Genomic DNA, 22,683 nt, shown 5'->3' with positions numbered 1-22,683 from the left:
TATTGTCACTTTATACTTCCAGAGAGACACAAATGTGTACTATATTTTCTACTACCCAGTAATGGCTGCTTAACTAATTATCCTCAGTAACTAATGTTAACTATCCTAATAATTACAGAGATTGATTAATTAGAGACCTACTAAATGTATTTTTGTTAGGTATTATGTAATTATGGGTATTGTTGCGTGCTTGTACTTACTAATCCATATCAAATTTAACTTAAAAGCACTTACGAAAATAAAAATAAAGGTTTTTATTCTATGTATTTATTCATTTTTTTCGATCCATTTATTTGGCAGAGTTGCAACTTTATGCACATGTTCATAGCACCAAATGATAGTAGACTAGACAAGGTGTAAGAAAAATAAAGTTTCAAAGCGGGACCTCACGGTACTTAGCAGGAATTTAATTTAATGTGACCCGCTCCATACAAAAAAATCATAAAACACATTTTTCTGACCAAACTATAAAGTTTTTGTAATTTTTGCCCAAAACAATTATTATTGAGATTAACGAGCTCTATCTATCTACGTGAAGAAAAATCTTAAAAAACAAAGTTGGTCCCTAAGTCACTAAAATCATAGTATCGACCCACTGTGCGGCGGAATGTACCGAGCGAATCGCGCGGTGCGGCGGGCGAGCAAAACAAATGCATGAATAAGGACGGCGCAAGCCACGGAGTCGAGCGGTAGTCGCGGCGAATAGTGCAGTGATTAAATGAGTTTAGTTGTTTTCGCCGCGAAAAATGAACGCCGAAATTTTTATATTTTATATTTTTTATTAATTTTTTTTTTAATATTTTTAAACTCGTCGTGGCCGAACGGATAAGACGTCCGGTGTTGAGCGATGCACCGGTAGTCGAATATCAGGCGGGTACCAATTTTTGTAATGAAATACGTACTCAACAAATTTTAATGTTCACGATTGATTTCCACGGTGAAGGAATAACATCGTGTAATAAAAATGAAACCCTCAAAATTATAATTTGCGTAATTACTGGGGGTATGACCTCTTGTGAGTCCGCGCGGGTGGGTACCACCACCCTGCCTGTTTCTGCCGTGAAGTAGTAATGCGTTTCGGTTTGAAGGGTGAGGCAGCCATTATAACTATACTTGAGACCTTAGAACTTATATCTCAAGGTGGGTGGCGCATTTACGTTGTGGATGTCTATGAGCTCCAGTAACCACTTAACACAAGGTGGGCTGTGAGCTCGTCCACCCATCTAAGCAATAAAAAAAAATAGTTGAAATACTAGCTAGACCAGCTATTTGGAAGTCTAGCCACTCAAAGTATTTCTCGTACTTCTTGTGGAATTCTCCATCTATAGGTATACTCCGATTCTTATTCAAATCATGTACTTCACAATCTTTTCCAAATAATAGGTCCTGAACCAAAAAACTATTAATTTGTAAGCAATATCGAGATAATTTCGATATAGACATTTCGCTGTCGGACTTCCTTACTAGTCGCGGCGGCGAACGTGAGTACCCGTGGCCTGCAAACGGTGCTGCGCGAATGGTCGCCTCGCCCACCGCTTCGCTGTTCGCACCGCCGATCCCCGTGGCCAGGCCGTTAGAACTAATATCTCAAGATGGGTGGCGGCATTTACGTTGTAGATGTCTATAGGATCGGGTAATCACTTAACATCAGGTGGGCCGTGAGCTCTTCCACCCATCTAAGCAATAAAAAAACCCTGATCTTGCGTTGCCAACCTCTTACCCATTGCCACGGACATTTCGCTGACAACAAATCGTTACGGTAAATTTTTGTTTGTAGAAGACATGAGTTTACGTTCTAAATCGAATCCACTCGTTTACCTTCGATAAATACAAAACCGTGACATCCCCAACATATTTATTTGGTTTAGGTAATTGTCTGAATATTAACTGATAGAAACTTACATATTACAATTAATACATAAAACTCGAAATCTCATACAAATGGCTGTTCATAAACAATACTGTTACCTTAACAGTCAACATTCCGAATCCACCGTTTTGGATATCTGTATTATACATTTTTTCTGGTCGGGTTAATTAAAAAATAACAGAAAAGCATATTGCGTTATACCATTTTGTGCGAGAGAGATAGCTAATACCATTTTAAATATAGTACGTCTTTTAGAAAATAAATAAAATAATAATTGTAATTAATTTTGAAACAAAACTTAAGTGTTCGATAACGAGTATAAAATAATGTATGACATTAAAAACATAGGGAAAAAATTTATTTAGCACCGTCATTCTTTAAAAATTATCTCCCTTTGCAACAAACAACTTAGTAATTAGTAATTATATACGCTTATCACGTCTGCCAAGTATATGACACAACCTTCTAGGTATTTAAAATACTGTTAATTGCTTGAAAACCAATGACATAGTAGTTTTAATTAGCAGTGAGATTATCACCATTGTCACAGTAGAAAAAACTTCCGTATGTGTCTCCGGTAATGCAAGGTTAAGTAAAATGAATTACTTATTAAAAAAAAGAAAAATTTGATAAAATTATGTACAAGTGTGTAGCATTTAGGTTATCATTGCCAAACAACTTTTACATGCTCCAGATACCTATACCTATATGCGTGACGTATGTAAAAGTGTTAATCTTATATAAAAATGTCATGCTTAGACCACAATTTTGAATCGAATTAAAATGACGCATTAAGGCATGTAGATAAAATCTAAACAAGATTTACATATTAGATATCAAATACATATAATATAATGAATAGTAGATGCATCACGCTTCTTAGGTATATTTTAATTTCTACAATTCTTATTTATATTACGCACCGGTTTTGGAGTGAAGATAAAATTTAAATTAGTTATAATAATAACGATAAAATTAGAATGATGGTTTTCCTGTAAAATTATGTACGATGAATGTTTTATGCTCACTTAATTCCACCAGCCATTAACGTGAAAATTTAAGAACTTCCTGACTTCATATTTCTGGTAAAATTTTCCTCATTGTCAGAGGAGCTACCGGCCATTAAGTATATGGCATTAAGTAGTTTAGATCTGAGATCTTACGTGACGAATACGCCGATATTGTAACCGGAGCAATTTCAATAAACACTTGTATTTAACATCACATGTGTCATTGCTTTTTATTTATTTAAAACTCTTGTTTTAATTATTGCATAGATAGGTAAAAGAGTTTACGGCTCATCTGATTGTAGGTGGTTATCGAAGCCCATAGAAGCCACAGTCAAAACAATTTCGAAGTCGAAGTCCAAATAATTGATTTTTGTGGGTAAAGCATTAGTCTATTACGGGAAAAATATTTTGGATAGCTCTGAAACATAATGAATTAATGTAAAATGCTTCACGCTCATGCCGAGGTCAGTTTATCGGGAACGCTGTTTAATTAAGATATCACTAAATACAAAAGGTGTGAAAACAATCGCAAAATGAACATAATATATTCATGACTTGCAAATTTTCTACGGCAAATTGTTTTATTTGAGATACCATCAAAAACACGAAACATATTTCAAGGAACTTTAGTTTAAAGCATGTCGAATTTGTGAAGTGTGTCGTTTGATATTATAATTCGAAACAGAATATTTGTCATCGGCTTACGGAGTGTTTCAGTTTTGGTCTTTCTGTGAATAATAATATGATGAATACACAGAAAACTTCAATTTACTTCACAACCACTACGTTCATGCACAATACAATTTTGGCACCCGGCTCTGGAATAGCTCCCCTTCACACGACAGTCATCACTGAGCATTATGATACATCCTTTTTAAGCGACGTTTGGATAAAATTCTCAGTGTGCTTAGTGACAGTTTTTTAACGTTCTCGATAGCGTAAAAGTTACCTCATATTAGTATGGAATGGGATCGTTTGCGTACGTCTGCCGCTAGGGGCGCTGTTCCAACTGCGTACCAAATTGGCTTAACTTAACCTAATTGGCTTTACGCTGTCGAGAACGTTAAGAAACTCGAACTAAGCACACTGCTTTAGGTAGCCGCAAGCCTAGGCCAGTGAGTTTCTCGTCGGATTTTCTCAATGAGTCGAAATTTCGATCCAGTGATAGATTCTGCGAAGCACTGCTCTTGCTAGGGCTACTATTAGCAAATTCTCTCAGGTTGCGGCCGTGAGCTCACCTACCCGTCCGTGAGAAGCTGGAATAGTCCCTTAGGCTACCAACGAATAAGTGGGGGGGGGGGGTAAGTAGCCGCTCGGCTGTGTCTCGTTGCTTATGTCCACGAGCAACCCCGTAATCTCTCATCATAATATGAATGGTCGCAGTCGCGTCTTCCAAATGAATAATTAAAATACACTAACTGTGCAGTGAATGCAGAACGACCACATAATTATGCACTCTTAGTAAATCGTCACAAGTTTGAACTCCTTTATCTTTGCTCGATTAAATAACCTATGACAAAGACGAGCCCCTTTACGTTTCATGTAAATAAATGCGCTCTGTTGATAATTATGTTTTGTAATGTATTAAAGGATAAGCAATGAACTTTGGACAAAGCGATTGATGACAAGAGCGTGTTGACAAACAATATTGAACCGGATATTGGTAATCAAAACTAGTTGTTCCCAATTAATAAGTTAAATATATTGCGTACTCTCGGGCGTATATGTATATTTTATTGGGCTTGGTATTCATTTAAATCTCTTATTGCTGTACGACAATTAACAAAATATTACTGGTGGTAGGAACTCTTGTGAGTCCGTGCGAGTGGGTACCACCACCCTGCCCATTTCTGCCGTGAAGCAGTAATGCGTTTCGGTTTGAAGAGTTGCGCAGCCGTTGTAACTATACTCGAGACCTTATATCTCAAGGTGGGTGGCGCTTTAACGTTGTAGATGTCTATGGGCTCCCGTAACCACTTAACACCAGATGGGCTGTGAGCTCGTCCACCAATCTAAGCAATAAAAAAAAATTAGTAATTTAGAAGGATCCTCCAAAAATCCAAATAATTAACATTGTAATTTAATTCATTACTTGAACAAAAACGGACGTAATTTCAAGTAAAATAGAAATCTTCGGTGTGTCCCGTCTCTGCCTTAGCCTCGCAGTTCTTGTACCCAGAACCTACTGGCAATATCCAAATTGAATTTTAATGGTAGATAAATAAATTGCTCTACATCTTATATACCGAAAGTACTAAAAATTTGAAATGAATAGTAATTTATGAATTATACAATAATTATATTATAAAGAGAGTTTTTAGTTAAAATATTAGTATTTCATCCACAAATTAGTTTAGAGGTTGGGTAACGTCAGACAAATATTGCACAGTCTATGCCTATGTCTCTAAACTCGAGATTTAGCTTAGTAAACTAGTATTATTTTCTACTTATTCTAAGAGTATAATATTATTCCCCTTTTAACTAAGGGAACGGTTAGCTTGTTTGCTGCTTCACAACACGATAATTATTGCAGTCAGCGCTCTGCTTCAGCTGTTAGTCAATTAACTAATAGATCTAAAATAATCATTTTCGTTCATTCCTGATCACATATTAAAATCGATAATCTTTATCTATTTGTAAGTCATGCGCCATAAATCGAATATGGAATAGTCACGAAGAATGCTTAAGAGATAAGATTACGGATAAGTCTTTTGTAATTTAATTTTACTAAGGATTGAATAATAGTGTACTTAGATTAAATAGATACAAGATATAGGTAATTCATAAGATTAAGGAAAGTGTGCCTTTAGTCATTATTATATGTCAATCACAAATAGGCGACAACTGAAATATCACGTGTAAATACGTCATATTAAGATTAGTTTTTGTTTAGTTAAACGTAAATGATCCGTTAAATGTAAATATTACATTACGAAACATATTGATAACGAAGTTTGTATAACGGACTTTACAATATCTATTTAACTATACTAATATTATAAAGAGGAAAGATTTGTTTGTTTGTTTGTATTGAATAGACTCCGAAACTACTGAACCGAGTTGAAAAATTATTTCACTGTTTGGAAGCTACACTATTCCAGAGTGACATAGGCTATAACCTTTTTTGAAAAAAATTAGGGATCCTTACTAAAACTCCAATAATGTAACCCAAGGTGTAAAAAAATTATCTAAAATATTCTTTACATCGCGTGCCCTGCGAAAACTATTGATGATAGAATAAAATAATGCACTACGACTTTGTAGCACACATTATTATTTATAAAAAATGTCGCGACAGCATATGTCTAACTATTATAGTTATGCCACAATAAGTGTACTTTTATTTAAAAAATAAAACAACGTCAAATATCGTTGAAATTTTTGTTTAAGACCCGAGCGGAGCCGAAACGGGCCGCTAGTGTTATGATAAAATAATAAAAATAAATAAAAACGTTTGACTGTTACAGTTCGATCTCATGTTATCCGAGGACGGCAGCGGGCGTGGCGCAGCCCTAGTGGCAGCGGTGGCGTGCCGGGAAGCGGAACAAGGGTCGTAGATAAGTTCAAAAAACTAAACGCCGAACGATCCTTGCGCCCGTGTTCGAGGCGATGCAGCCTGAAGCCTTTCCACTAGTTTATAGCGTATTTTCATAAACGTAAAACACGTTCACGTTCATTTTAGCCCAACATTATTATTACCTATAATTTGAAGAACGCCATAACCCCAATTAATTATGCCTTAACGCTGTTTTCAAGCCTGCTCGAATTAAAAATGTTCACTGCATTATAAGGATTAGTGTTTTTCCTTCTTTACAAAATTTATAGTGTAATAATTACATTTACCAACACATTAATTCAAGCAATTTTTTTCCAAACTTTCGTAATAGAGGATAAGTATTTTTTTTAAATTGATTCTTCAGTTATTGAAAGCGATCGCCCAGTTCAAATACTTTAAGCATTTGCCTTTGCCTTGTACTTAATGAAAGTGTATTGAAAAAGGCCATTTCTTTTAGACTGATGGAAGATGTTACTTGAAAAAAATTCAATGATTCTAGTACTACTGGTACGGCGCTTGAGTGAGACAACATAGATGTAAAGAATAACGAAGGCTTGAGGCTGTTTTAGGGTACTAGGAGTACTGTAGTGTTGAAGGTACTGTGTGCTGTATCGACGGTTCTGTTGTCGCTCTCTGTCCACGAGCCAGGCCTCGTCTCTCCTCGGTTTGGTTGCACCAAACACTTAAAAAAAACGGTACGCGTGCAACTTGGTGCAAGTGAATGAAGTGAAACTTCTTTTTCGATGTGTAGTATTGTGGTTTTCTTCATTTTTCATCCTTAAATCAGATTGCTCTTGTAATAGGGAATGCTGTGTATAAGAGATGCGACGTCTTCAACATTTATATTCGATATATTTTAAAATAAAGATAGAAAACTTCAATATTGGACGCTACTCGTTGCTAACGCTCGCATATAACCAGATATGCTACGCGCATGCGTTGGAGTGTTACGCATTCACTCTCGCTCTGTCTCTTTCTATTCCATGGTAGCGTTAAACGTCTAACGCAACCTCATTGGAAGTCGCATTAGAAGTTTCACTTCAACATATTGGCCGTATTAACTTAAACGTTACTTATTGTACTTAAACGCGATTAATAGACCCAAAAATATCATACGGATGTGAACTACCAATTATTGTATTTACCGTACCATTTAACTTAGCCGATTTCGGTCAACCTAATAAACAATATTACAAAGACTGATTTTATTTGTCGAAGCATCGGTTTTATTAAAAATAAAATCGTCTTAAAGACAAAACGGGATATTCGGAGAATATTACCGTTTCCAGTGACTGTTTTAAAATTAGTTAGGATTTCGATGCATATACCCATCTCTGCCAGCACACAGTCGTTTAACGGAATTGTTTATCAATAACTATCGTTTCGTTGTGCTAGAACTAAGCAATAAATTTTTAAAACGTGTTTTGAATAGGAGGGAAAGCCTAACAGCTGGCATGTTAGAGACGTGAGTCTGTAGATAGTTAAGTATATAGTATAATATTTTAAATATCATATTCAAATAGTTTATATTGTATATTTATTTTGTAATGTTTATCTATTGATTTAGAAAGTTTGATTGATGATATTTAGTTTACAATGGAAGCTATTCGTAGTCTCTGTCACTGAAATACGTTTGGACGACACGTAGCATCCTGTGTGAATCTCAATATCATTTGTACAAATGTTGTACGCTTCAGTACACTCGACACGTGGTGTTTCATTATCTAGATCATTCCATTAGCCAATCACCGAACCACGAGTGTGCTTATTTAGTGACTTAAAGTTAACATGCATATACAAAATTAAATACGTAGTACAACAAATAAACGCAATATTTTCTTACACGTTTGTTCTCGAAGGTTTTGTAGTTCTTCACAATCATTTTTTTAAACTTTATATATTAAAATTCGTATTCATAGAATGAATTAAATTGTTTTTTTTTTGTGATTTTAAATTGTATCGAAAATTTTGTTTTGCATCAATTCATTAGTTTTTATCTTTATGCTGTGATAGATCTTGTAATATTTTCTAAAAATGTAATATGTAGTTATATTTATTTCTATCATTCATTTATTATGTATTTATTAAAAACACCCTATACTAGAACTCTGAAGGAATTTAAAATGTAATATCCAAACTAATAAACCAGTTCGCTAAAAATCCACACTTTGAATACTTCCACAATCTCGACTATTAAAAAGTATCAACTTACTAAAAAACAACAAAAATCTTCGAATAATCATTAAAATCAGCGATAGAATGATATTATAGTTCCTAGTTCTATGTATGAATAGGTGCGTTTTAAGTTATGTAGTGTTGTAAGTACTTATTACGTTCAGTTATAGTTACGTTGCATTGAGTTAAAGTTCTTATATAATGATAAGGTGAAGGATTTCAACGATATACATTAAAATACTGTCGCCGATTTTTTACTCTATAATATTTTATAAAGGTCGAATGGATATACATATATTTTTTTTAAATGAAACATGCAAGAAGAGAAAATTAAATTAATACTTTATTATACCGAACTTGGTTCAAAGTACCATGACATGGGGTAAATTGGGATCCTGGGGTAAATTGGGACAAACCTGCGGAAGATTCTCAAAGTACCTGTAGCACGGAATCTACCTAATTTTGTTTATGTTAATATTTATCAATGTATAGAAGAAAAACCAAGTTAACTATGGAAGTACTACATATGAGTTAAGTTGGTTCCAAAAATTCGTCAAATTAAATTGAAAATAGTGGTTGAAAAGTGCATTTTAAAACAGCTTAAAGAACTTTTAAAAAAAGTAATATTATCGTTGTTTTTTCAATAAGATCACAGTTTATATAAGTTTTTAATACACCTGGAAATACCACAACAAACGGTAAGTTGCAATATTCTTATTTTAAATACAATATTTCGACAAAATAAAAAATTTATATTTTTTCCTTTCTTTTTGGGGAAAATTGGGACGTTTGTAGGGTAATTTGGAACGAGACTGGAAAAATTAGGGACGAGAAAACACAAAATTGGAACGCCAAAAAACAAAATAGGGATGGCTTGTTAGGGTTGTCACTGATATCTTATAATAGATTTTTTAGCCTATACTATCACTTAATTGCGTGATGTAAAGAAGGTTAATGTGTTTATCAGTTAGTTTATGTAAGTATTATAGGTAAAAGAAAAGTATATATATAATTACTTTTTTTTGCGACATTTACCTTGTAATATCTGCCCGGTCGTATGTTCTTTATAGCAATAAAAAAAATTAAAAGTTAAAAGAACTCAAACGAATCAAAACTTTTGTTATTTCATAATCTATTCACGCGTCGAATCATGATTTTGTTAACATTCACAACGAACACACACAAATAAAAACAGGCCTCAGATTTTAAATGTAACATTAATAAAAAATCCGAGATATCCAATTATGAGTGAGTGAATTAATTGAGTTTAGTTATTTAGCTTAGAAAGAATTTCTTTTATTTTTGTTATTATTGGCAGTAATCAGATAAAGCTGTTTTTTATCTTATTCACCTGATATCTTACTGTTGCTCAAAGATCATTTTGAAAATGTTGATTAAATAAAATTGTATTAATGCATTTCCAGTCCTTTTGTTTTCTATTTTTTATTCTATTTTATGATTTTGTTTCAGAGTTGTGATTTTTAAGGAAATTAAATAATAATTTTCTAAAATACAACTTGCACATACTTTTTTTGATCATTGTATTGTTGATTATCATTCACGTCACATCGCTTCGGAATAGAAACCAGCTTAATTTACACTATGTTGTGTATTGTGCTTAAATTATGGATTGTATTCATCATTTCGGTCCATATAAATAATTATATGGCACCTACCTATATATCGCAGTACTGCGAGTTGACAACCCTTACAAATATCCCAATTTAACCCTTAACCGTGTCAATTTACCCCGGACGCTGGGTAAATTGGGACGGCCATTATTTTACCGATTATTTCTTTAAAATGAATAATTAAAATAATGTAACGGTTTTTATCACCTAGGTACGTTCAAGACTCAACTTATTTCTTTGGTTGAGCAGTGACTATTTAATTGGAACTATTTTAAAATTCAATCTGAAGGTCGATTTTGTCCCTATTTACCCCATTGTACGGTACTTACGTTTATACAATAAGTACTAAATAAGAAATTAAAGAAAATACTTAATTTCATAATGATGTACCCACCATGCACAAAAGCACAAAACATGCTGTCTTAAAATCAATTAAGAATTGTTCTTACAAACCGTGTCAGGTGTATCACTAAAGATCGGAAAATTGAATTGTGTTTATCGTATAATATGCATGAAATACTTCATTTTATTTCATTGTTGCATTTTGTTTTGGGTATATCGTTTTTTTTTTTTTTAATTTGCTCAATAAGCTAAAGTGCGACATTCCATCGACCTAGCACTTATAACCAAGATATTATTTTACCTTACATATAAACTTACTTTGTATTCGGGTTTCACTATTTCTGTTAAATTGTAAGTGACTACGTCAGTAATATTATTTATGCTGTTTTTTCAGTTTTTTTTATGTTAGCGAACATTAGTCCGTGGTTGTTAATTTATATATAGTTAGTTACACACAAAAATATTACTTATGTAAATGTAAAGTTTTTTGTTGATGAATATTCTTTTCTATATGAACTGCTCCATCTGTGTAAAGCGTTCATATGTTATTCGGTTTGAGAATAAATTAATTCCAATAAATTTATTGTTTTATTTGTTTTGACGTTGTAGCTAGCCTGTTACACAACTTTATTCCAATTAGGAAGTCCCATTTAATAGATTTTATTATTATGCTATTTTGTCTGTCAATTAATTGTATAATGATTTAGATTGATTGTGTATTTTTTAAACGATGATTTACGACCATGAACAAAAATGAGTATTATATCAAACTAGCTGACCCGGCAGACTTCGTAGTGCCTCAATCGATAAATAAAAGTCCTAAACTTTTGTATAAAATAAACTTAAAACAAAAAAAAAGGAATCCGTCCGACGGGGGACACATCAAAGGAAAAACAAAATTGTTATTTTTATTTAATTCCGAGCATTTTCATATTTATCTACCTTTTAAACCTTCTCTGGACTTCCACAGATAATTCAAGACCAAAATTAGCCAAATCGGTCCAGGCGTTCTCGAGTTTTAGCGAGGCTAACGAACAGCAATTCATTTTTATAATAGATGGATTATGCGAAAAGTGAAGAGTTAGGTACGTTCTAAGTAGTGTCAAAAGCGACTTCGTACCTAATTGGAATAGAGTATAGTAGATTTTGTTTTAATAACATTTTTCTGTCCTGTATTATGGCGACTGTTGCATGACGGTATTGATAGTTAAACAAAAAAAAATATCTTGTTATGTATGTACCTGATTCAAAATAAGTTTCAAATATATATTTCATTAAAACTGGCCTGAAAATTTAATAGTTCATTGTGAAGCTTAGAGTGCATAAACGTAAAGGCATTTTTTTAAATGATAGAATGATAGATAGGTTTTACCACGGAATAGATAAATAAGGTTGGAAAGGCCTTTGCTCTAATTTTGTATGAGAACCAGTGTCGCCGCTTCATCCCCACATTTTAATTTCTACACATACTGTGATTACAAGTATTTCGCACACAACAAAAACACCCACACATAAATCTCAGGACAGATATTCGTTCTGTTATAAGACGGCCCTGTACCCTTTACTGCTGACACATCCCTATTTCCCTGCTCAGTCAGTGTTTCTAGTGGCCAGCAGTAAACTACAATTCCCATTAGCCTCAGTCCATTTTCGATCTCCGTCGTGACAACACGTTTGTTGGTTTAAAAGTTTTTTTTAAAAAGGCAATATCCAGAACCCGTATAACAATTTGGTGGCAGCGGTGGGATTTTAAATATCCCAGGACGTCTCCCAAGTGACTTGTGAACCAAAGTGACATAAAAGTGGAAAAGTGTTTCTTCCCGCGACTGGACTGGACTCACCATCACCAACGGAACAACACCTTCGTAATGTTTTATCAATTATCCATTATATATCTGTAAGTGTCTCAAAATATTTTCGCGAAGTGAATCTGAACACTATCAACGCCAAAAATCACAATCAGCAATCAGCCGCTCGCTCAAGTCTCGCGTTATCGGCCGCATTCCATTGAAACAATAACCGAGCCGAGTATTTTGTTATGACTACCAAAGAGGAATCCAGACGCCTTAAACCGGACGCTGATAACATGGATTTAAACATTCTATTCAAATTTATTAAACCTTTCGATGGATCACGAGAAAGGCTAGTGCCGTTCATCAACAACTGTCAGAGTGCCTATGACCTAGCAACCGACGCAAGAAGACCCGCCTTATTAAAATATATACTAAGCCAATTAGAGGGCAAAGCGGAAAGTGCTTGCTCAATTAAAGAATTCGAAACGTGGGAGCAGCTTTCCGAGTTTTTGACCACTCAGTTTGGTGAAAAGAAGCACTATTCTGCTTTGCTCTCCGATCTACAGAGTTGTTATCAAAACAACGACTCGGTCAATCAGTTCGCATTACGAATTGAATCTTGCCTATCCAAACTATTAACTGAAATTAACATTTCACTAAAAAAGAAAAGCGAACTCGTTGGTCGCGTCGCTGCTATGCAGGATTTAGCCTTACATCATTTTGTCATGGGCTTAAAGCCCCAAATTTCCACAATCGTTAGATGTCGTGACCCAAGTGACCTAAACGAAGCTATCAACTTTGCCCTTTCCGAAGAGAAAATTTTAGAGGCCTCGCAAAGGAAGCATAACTTTATTCCGGGGCCCTCTAATAAAAACACGTATTCACGTCCCAATTACCGACCAAACCAACCTAGAGATTACCATCAGTTTAGACCGACAACGTTTAACCACAACATAAATCGCCAGTCAACCAATAACACCAACCCAAGCAGTAACAGTTCGTATTTCTGCAGATACTGCAAGGCCAACGGCCATACTCTTGAAAACTGTCAGAAGCGTGAATTCAACAACAAAATTTTTCAAATAAACCAAAATCCGCGCACTTTCCAACCTCGACTAAACAATGTCCCTACTAATCGTATTAATTTCACAGAACATCTCACGAATACCCATGACGTAATCCACGATGTTAACGATGAAGGAATAGACACAGTCGATACTTTAAACTAGATTCTGGCTCGCGTAGGTGCTGTCCGGGTCAATATACAAAAAGCAGCACATTTAATCAGCCCCAAACTGACAGACTTAACCTCATATCCAAGTCTAACCGACAGGGTAACCAGCCCCAAACTGACAGACTTAACCTTATATCCAAGTCTAACCGACAGGGTAACCAGCCCCAAACTGACAGACTTAACCTTATATCCAAGTCTAACGGACAGGGTAACCAGCCCCAAACTGACAGACTTAACCTTATATCCAAGTCTAACCGACAGGGTAACCAGCCCCAAACTGACAGACTTAACCTTATATCCAAGTCTAACCGACAGGGTAACCAGCCCCAAACTGACAGACTTAACCTTATATCCAAGTCTAACCGACAGGGTAACCAGCCCCAAACTGACGGACTCAATTCAGACAAATCTAGCACTCTGAAACCAACATCTGAGAAAGGAAACCTTAGGCCATCCACTACTGTGCCAACGCCGGCACTCTCCAACTGTAAGGAAATTTACGAAATTAACATCGATACCTCAAAGAAGCTATTACCTCATGTGCTGGTGGAATCACCAGTGTCCGACATTCCACTCACACTCTTAGTGGACTCAGGATCTGCCATTTGTCTACTAAAACAATCATGTGTTCTCAAACAACCACCTATAACTCCCGAACCAATAAATATAAAAGGCATCGATCCCGGCGAAGAAGCCACCCCTACATTAGGTTACTTTAATCTAAAATTTAAAATCAATGACAACAAATTAATAAACCATAAATTTCACTTAATAAAAAATATAAACCTACCCTATGATGGTATCATAGGAAACGATTTCCTAACAGCTAACAGTTGCAATATTGACTATAGTCGCGATGTCCTAAAAATAAATCGAAATGAAATCAAAATACACTTCTTCGATCAATATTATATCATTCCCCCACGTACGGAAACAGTGATTGAATGTTCCGTCGTAAATCCAGAATTAAAAGAAGGTGTTATAATAGATCAGCACCTTTCCAAAACACTCCTTACGGCAAACTGCCTTGTAAAGGTAAAAGAAAACAAAAGAGTAAACATTCCAGTCGTTAATATTTCTAACAAACCTACTAAAATCAGACGTAACCTTAAATTAAAACTAGATGAAATAGACACCTACCCAATTCAGACTCTCCTGAACGTCGAGAATGTAACTAGACGTACAAAAAAGGTACTAGATTCTTTAAGAACATCTCATTTAAATCAAGAGGAAATTGATGCCCTTCTTAATCTATGTTCAGATTACTCTGATATATTTCATCTTCCTGACGAGCCTTTATCCTTTTCTCCAAGCATCCAACACGAAATTAAAACCACTAATGACATTCCAATCCACACTAAATCATATCGGTTCCCGGAATGCCATAAACAAGAAGTAGAAACCCAAATCAATAAAATGTTGGACCAAGATATTATCACTCCATCTTCCTCTCCTTGGTCCTCCCCCATCTGGGTGGTTCCTAAAAAAGCTGATGCTTCCGGCCAAAAGAAATGGCGGATAGTAATCGACTATCGAAAACTCAACGACATAACTGTCGGTGAAGTGTACCCTATCCCTCAAATGACTGAGATACTCGACCAATTAGGAAAGAGTCAATACTTCAGCACCCTCGACCTTTCATCTGGATTCCATCAACTTCTAATAAAACCGGAAGATGCACCCAAAACAGCCTTCTCTGTCCCGCAGGGACATTTCCAGTTCAACCGGATGCCCTTCGGCTTAAAAAATGCCCCGTCCACATTCCAAAGACTGATGAATACATGCCTCACAGGCCTCCAAGGGTCTCGTTGCTTCTCGTATCTCGATGATATTGTCCTATATGCGTTTGACCTTAAAACGGCCATCCAGAATCTCAGAGTCGTATTCGAAAGACTAAGAAGATTTAATTTAAAACTGCAGCCCGAAAAATGTGAGTTCCTTCGGAAAGAGGTAACTTACTTAGGCCATATAATCACAAGAGACGGCGTTAAGCCTAATCCTGACAAAGTCAAGGCCGTAACCCAATATCCTGTCCCAAAATCACAGAAAGATATCAAATCTTTCTTAGGCCTTGTATCATATTACAGGCGCTTCATTCCCGACTTCTCTAAGCTTGCTAAGTCTCTTACTTCGCTTTTAAAAAAGGACACCCCATTCAATTGGACTAATGAACAGCAACTTAATTTCGAAAATCTAAAAAATAAACTAGTAGAAGCACCCATCCTTATCTATCCTGACTTCAATTCGCCTTTCCTGTTGACCTGTGACGCCTCTAACTATGCGATATCGGCCATCCTATCACAAGGACCTATAGGGCGAGAGCGCCCAGTCTCATACGCATCACGCACCTTAAATAAAGCCGAATGTAATTACAGCGTGACTGAAAAAGAATGTCTAGCAATAGTGTTCGGCACCAAAACATTCCGACCTTACCTTTATGGTCGTCGCTTTACGATCATAACAGACCACAAACCTTTACAGTGGCTATTCAATTGTAAAGATCCTGGATCTCGTCTTATTCGTTGGAGACTAAAACTTGAAGAATATGACTATGACATCAAATACAAAAAAGGGAAAACTAATTGTAACGCCGACGCCTTATCACGTTTCCCTGTAAACCCAGTAGAAAGTCTATCGCCCAAACCCACTGAAGAATCAAACCTACCAGTCGACCCTGATGCAACAAAGGACAATCACTTGAAACCATCTGAAGACCAAAACGTTACTAATCCAAATTCTACCCAAGTCGAACCTACACCAGAAAGCGAACTCATCGACCTCGGTCCTCTTAGCGACATAAGTCCTTACGATGACTGTCCATTAGATTTCAGCCCACTCGGTACCCCTCTAGAACCCAACGATAATAACGAGGTCATTGATCCTCTAGCTATCCTAGATTCATCAAATGATGACTATCCTAAATTTTTAAAAGCTATGTCCAATAAATCCAATACCCTTACCTTCAACACGAACATAAAAGAACATAACCAAAGTATAATGAAAAGCTCTTGTAAAATCATAATAATACCCACATCTATTGACCTTGACGAATCAAACCCATATATCGAAGAAATTTTAAGTAATAACGAAAATTCAGACAACATCATTAACGAAAAGGAGCTTTATACATTCAAAAAATTCTCAAGCTCCGGGAAAACCTTCTACCTTCTCTTCACAAAAGTTCACCACTTCGATGAGTCCTCATATAAGGACATATTCAACACATTAAAGAAAGCTAGAGACGAAATTATGCTCACCGAAACGACAACAGAAATAGCTATAACAGATTTCAAAAATGTTTTCGAAAAATTATCTTTTACCAAAATATACAATATGATAAATTATCTTTTCCATGACACTAATATCGCAGTCAACATTTATCACGATTCCATAATTTACCCCACACTGAGCGAAATACCTAAAATCCTGAAAGAGAATCACAACATACCTATCGCTGGACATCTAGGTTCATCTCGCATGTATAATAGAATTAAGGAGAAGTATTTCTGGAAAGGAATCAGATCCGATATAGACAATTACGTCAAACACTGCTCTCTATGCCAATCCAACAAAGCCCTACGTAAAATAAACCGAGCGCCAATGCAAATAACCACTTCCTCAACAAAACCCTTTGATCGAATTAGCATTGATATCGTTGGCCCTCTACCAGAAGCCGGTACTATCCAATTGCGGTTTATACTCACGATTCAAGATGACTTAACGAAATATTCTTGTGCCTACCCTATATCCAATGCTACGGCAGAAGATACTTGTGAATGTTTAGTCCACTTTATTTCAATATTCGGAATCCCTAAAATGATCGTAACCGACCAAGGCACAAATTTCACAGCTGACCTCTTTAAAAAGACCTGTGAATTCCTTAAAATAAAACAAATATGGGCTTCACCATATCATCCACAAACCCAAGGTGCACTTGAACGCAGCCACTCCACTCTTAAAGAATATTTAAAGTCATTTATCAACGAAAACCAAAACAACTGGCATAAATACGTTTTTACAGCAATGTTAGCTTACAATACCAATGTCCATACTACAACCCAGTTCACTCCCTACGAACTCCTGTTTGGCCACAAACCTTTCATACCAGACTCCATTTATGAACTCCACGCTGACACGACTTATCCCGAATACCTGAAAATGTTAAACCATAAACTTAGACTATCAAGAGAGAAAGCACTCCAGAACATTCAGGCATCCAAGGAAAGATCAAAGGAATACTATGATCGACACACTCGAATTGTAAAATATAAAGTTGGAGATTATGTTTACCTAAAAAATCACCTACGACTAAGGAAAGCTCTATCACCCGTATGGAAAGGACCCTATAAGATAGTCAAAATCCATGGTAACAACACCTTATCCCTATTAATAAACCGACGACATGTTAAACATCACTTTGATGAGGTCAAGATTGCACATGAAGCGGGAAATAGATGATCGTAAAAAGAAAACTAAACCTAATAACAATTACCTACCTTTATTGTTCTTCTTGCAGACTCACGATCTGTAATCCTATCCTGGGAGATGAAAAGGAAGAGTACACTCATACTATCACCTCGAGCCCTGGCGTCTATTTCGACCCGTATGGAGTTGCGAAAATTATGAATGACCACATTCACATCGTCATTCCATTTGACATATCCTTTGCCCCAATCCACATAGATAACATTAAAAACGTCTTTAGTACTATACGCTATCTCTGTCAACAAAGTGAATCTATCAATCACTTTGAATGTCATAACTTGATCCAACCACTTGACTCCCTATTCAAAGATATTATCCGAGACTTTGAATCCATTTCACATCTGACACCTTCTAATTTAAAACGCTCTGCTTGGTTTGCTGGTATTGGAACTGTTTTCAAACACATCTTCGGAACCCTAAATGAAGATGATGCACATAAATATAATAGAGCTATTGCTAAAATACAGCAAGCCAATAAGGATATCAATTTCAATCTGAAACAAAGTATTTACATTTCTAAATCAGCTATTTCAAACTTTAACGCTACTATAAATGAACTTAATAAGAACCAATTCTTACTTGATGAAGCTATCGAAAAATTATCTCTTTCGGTTAAAAACATCTCTGTGGTCACTAATTCTGTTAGCTTTAGAACAAACTTAGACGAAATTATAAATGTGTTGCAAGGCAATCTGTTAACACTTTCATTCAAAATCGAAGACCTTGTAAACAGTGTCCTGTTTTCAAAAACAAATACTCTTCATCCTTCTATTGTTACTCCTAAGCAATTATATGTAGACCTAGTTAGTAATGTTAAGAATTTACCTAGATTTAATGACTTCCCTGTAGAATTGAACTTAGATAATATTCATATCCTAATGAATCTTGCAGAAATAGTATCATATGTCGTCGACAACAATCTTGTATTTGTAGTCAAAATCCCTCTCGTGAATATAGAGACTTACAATTTATATAAAGTCATACCTATACCTGTACCGCACAATCCTAAATCTCCAAATTCATTTGCACTTGTAACTGCAACGAAACCATTCATTGGAATTAGTGAAAATAAGAAACTATACTTTATCCTTGATAGAATAAGTTCCTGTAAGATAATCATTGGACATAATTATATTTGTAACCTTGTAGACACATTCAGTGTTGTCAATCATCCAATTTGTGAAACGGAAATCATCACTAAAGCTTTAGAAACTTTACCTGAAACTTGTATTACGAAATTCATATACGGAACAGTTGATATCTGGCATGAGCTAAATAATAACAAATGGATCTATGTAGAATCAAACAATGAAAAGTTGACTATTGAATGTGACCGTAAAACAACAGATACTATAATATCCGGAACTGGAATACTTACCTTGAATCCAGGTTGCACAGCATTCTGTAAAGAAAATAAATTAGAAGCAAAAAATACTTACAAAATTGATGTTAATCCTGTTGTTTCAAATTTTAATATAATTAAGGACATTTGTTGTAATGTAATGAAGTTCTCCAAAATGAGCATCGATGTATCAATACCCCAGTTGCGCTATGTTAACCTTGACAATTTGAATGTAATTCACGATTTACCTATTAAGCCAACCGATGAAAGTTCCGATGATTTCCTGGATGATCTTTCTGATTATGTTAGTTTTAGTTTTAGCATAGTTTCATTTTTTATAATTTTAAGTTCTATTGCTATTTTCTATTTTGTAAAAACCAACAAATGTGTCTTTCGTAAAAGACTTTCAATAACAAAAGAACCAGATAGTATTTCTACAAGCTCACCAGCTCCTCACCCTCAGCCTCGTCTCCGTATGGAATAAACTCCCACTTACCATCAACTTACCTTTTCTTTCGCAAACTTACTTAAACCCGTAAGTTTACTCTTATGCGGGGGGTTGTTATAAGACGGCCCTGTACCCTTTACTGCTGACACATCCCTATTTCCCTGCTCAGTCAGTGTTTCTAGTGGCCAGCAGTAAACTACAATTCCCATTAGCCTCAGTCCATTTTCGATCTCCGTCGTGACAACACGTTTGTTGGTTTAAAAGTTTTTTTTAAAAAGGCAATATCCAGAACCCGTATAACAGTTCGCAAACTAGCACAAAACACCCGTAGGCATACACACTCACACACGCAAAAAGGCAATAAAAATGTTCATACACGCTAGTTCTTGATAAAATCGATATTCTTTATCGATAAATTATCTGATGAATGAATGGAGAAAATGAAACATGAAATAAATATTGAAAATGAAAACTATTTTACTTTTATTAATTACAAATAGTCACTGTCCCTGGAATAAAACGTATTTGTTAAGCTGTTAGCGCTTGCTATTAATTGCGAATGAATTTTTCAAAAGTAAGTGTATTCTGATTTTTTTATGGTAAAATCATTTTCAGTAAAATGTTTAGAGCAAATAGTACTCGTCTTTGTCTCCAGTTTCCTCTACCTGTCACGTCAATCCATTGTTCCCTAGCGTTAGGTTCTTTAGGAAACCTAAAATTTTTAATTTACTGCATAAGTCAAATAGCATTTTACTTAGATTTTAATACGTCTTAGACAATATAGTAAATATCCGTAAATGAGAGGTCTACATGTCCCTTTATATTATACCTTCACATTAATTCAATGATAATAATTCAATAATAATAATACATATTTATTTTACTCAAAATACGTCTCACTAAGAATATACTAGGTATCATTAATAAAATATAAAATAATGCAAAAATTATCCATGTCAAATGTAAATATAGTCCAGAATTCTGTCGATGATTTTATTTCACCACATGGTCACCTCACTATCGACAAACTGCACCACGGCACTCAGGGCAAAGGCCGAAATTTCAAAGATTGAAGTGTAGAGAACGCAATGCATGTAGTATATTGGAAGCTGACTTGGTCATTGCGTTCATTGGGCGAGTACACATCGCGCAATGTATGCTATTTATAACTTGCTGCAATAATATTGTTAATGTTTGGAATTTCATAATGCTCAGTATATTTTTATGTTTTAGACAAATAATATTGTAATTAAATGGTAATTTCGACTTACCGATCGAAAGATATACCTCCTCGCTCTATACTTGAGGTCTGACTTTTTGTTTTACAAGTTATAATTGCACAACACGGCACTATAAAGCGGAGATCTGTTCGCCCAAGTAGTCCGAAGCGCACTAAACGCGGTGAATGAAAGAATCGGTCGAGTTATGTTTGTACAATCATAACTGTGGCACGCTTGCCCCGCCTACATTACCATTCCAACCTTATTTATCTATTCCGTGGGTTTTACCGAATTTATCTGATGAAACGACTAACGTAAGCAACAACTGTGTCGTTACGAAACTAATCGTTAGCGATATGTTGTCGTCACGCCGACGTCAGTGACGTTTTAATAAATATCTATATTTTACTGTTACCAAATTTCCAAGCAATAAAACCTTTACATGAATCCAGCTCTAATAATATAAGTCCGTTTGTACGATTTTCAAGCTTATATTACAATACCTACGGTTAGTTACATTTATTCAAAAACAGTTTTCAGCGCAGACTGTTGCATTAACTAGTTGGATAACTTCGCCCACCTTTAGAAGTAAAAAGTAATAATAAAAAATACATTTTGCTATTATATTATTTCAGACCTTTCAAATACTTGACAATTTACGTAGTCTCTGAGCCAGGGTCCAGGGGCGAAGCCCTGGCCGGGGGTAGGGAGGGCAGAGCCCCCCGTTCCCATAAAAAAACAATGAACTGTTTTTTAATTTTTAAATAAACTACTACTAATTCAATAAGAACTCTCTGATGAACTCATCTTTGTTTAATACTTCAATATTAAATTTTATTGCCTTTTGTTTATTTCACTTTTAAACTAAACACAATATTGCAAATTACCCGAGCACAACAATGGCGGAGAATTTTAGGCGTGTGAGAGCAGACGTAGATACTAACGCGCATGCGCACTTGTTAGTATAGTCCCCGGCACCTAACTTGGCAAGAGTCGTTAGATGCGCAGAAGTCGTTTTTTAGGTCTCTTTGGTTGTCAAGTGGGACGCGGGGAAAGACGTAGCACCGTTCCGAGCGCGCGATTGGTGAGTCAGTCGACGCTCCCCTCCCGCACTTCGTCCACGTTCCGTTCGCTCCCGGCTACACATGCGCCTACTAAGTTGTAGAAACCCTTTGTTTATATTAAATTTTTGTTAGGAGTTGTTATTATTGTTTAAATTTAGTTTTTGTTACGAGTGTTATTGTTTTAAATTTGTTTGCAATGCCAGGACCAAATACCAATGGCCATATAGTAAATTCAGTCACTGAGTGTTTTTTTTTTTTTTTTATTGCTTAGATGGGTGGACGAGCTCACAGCCCACCTGATGTTAAGTGGTTACTGGAGCCCATAGACATCCACAACGTAAATGCGCCATCCACCTTGAGATACAAGTTCTAAGGTCTCAAGTATAGTAACGACGGCTGCCCCACCCTTCAAACCGAAACGCATTACTGCTTCACGGCAGAAATAGGCAGGGTGGTGGTACCCACCCGCGCGGACTCACAAGGGGTCCTACCACCAGTAATTACGCAAATTAT

The 22,683-nt window shown here is 35.6% G+C and overlaps 2 protein-coding genes across 4 annotated transcripts in view; both read left to right on the top strand.

Moving 5' to 3' along the window:
- The window catches only part of Hex-A (Hexokinase A), a 33,791-nt gene extending 22,628 nt beyond the window's left edge, over positions 1 to 11,163 (top strand). For all 3 annotated transcript variants that reach the window (XM_028177772.2, XM_028177771.2, XM_089737528.1), the window contains exon 9: positions 6,348 to 11,163. In XM_028177772.2, the coding sequence (XP_028033573.2) occupies positions 6,348 to 6,437 (90 nt within the window). In that variant the 3' untranslated portion in view covers positions 6,438 to 11,163. The remainder of the gene's footprint in view (positions 1 to 6,347) is intronic.
- A 3,864-nt stretch (positions 11,164 to 15,027) lies between these two features.
- On the top strand, positions 15,028 to 17,332 carry LOC149500163 (retrovirus-related Pol polyprotein from transposon 17.6). Its single transcript, XM_089737656.1, has 2 exons — positions 15,028 to 17,191; positions 17,256 to 17,332. The coding sequence occupies exons 1-2, from the start codon at positions 15,028 to 15,030 to the stop codon at positions 17,330 to 17,332; spliced, it is 2,241 nt and encodes a 746-aa protein (XP_089593782.1).
- Positions 17,333 to 22,683: the final 5,351 nt, after the last annotated feature.

The sequence above is a fragment of the Bombyx mandarina genome, chromosome 23, assembly GCF_030267445.1.
Source record: "Bombyx mandarina strain Sakado chromosome 23, ASM3026744v2".
NCBI lineage: Eukaryota > Metazoa > Arthropoda > Insecta > Lepidoptera > Bombycidae > Bombyx > Bombyx mandarina.
Note: the sequence above shows the minus strand (reverse complement) of the source record. Positions and strands in the feature narration are given on the sequence as shown.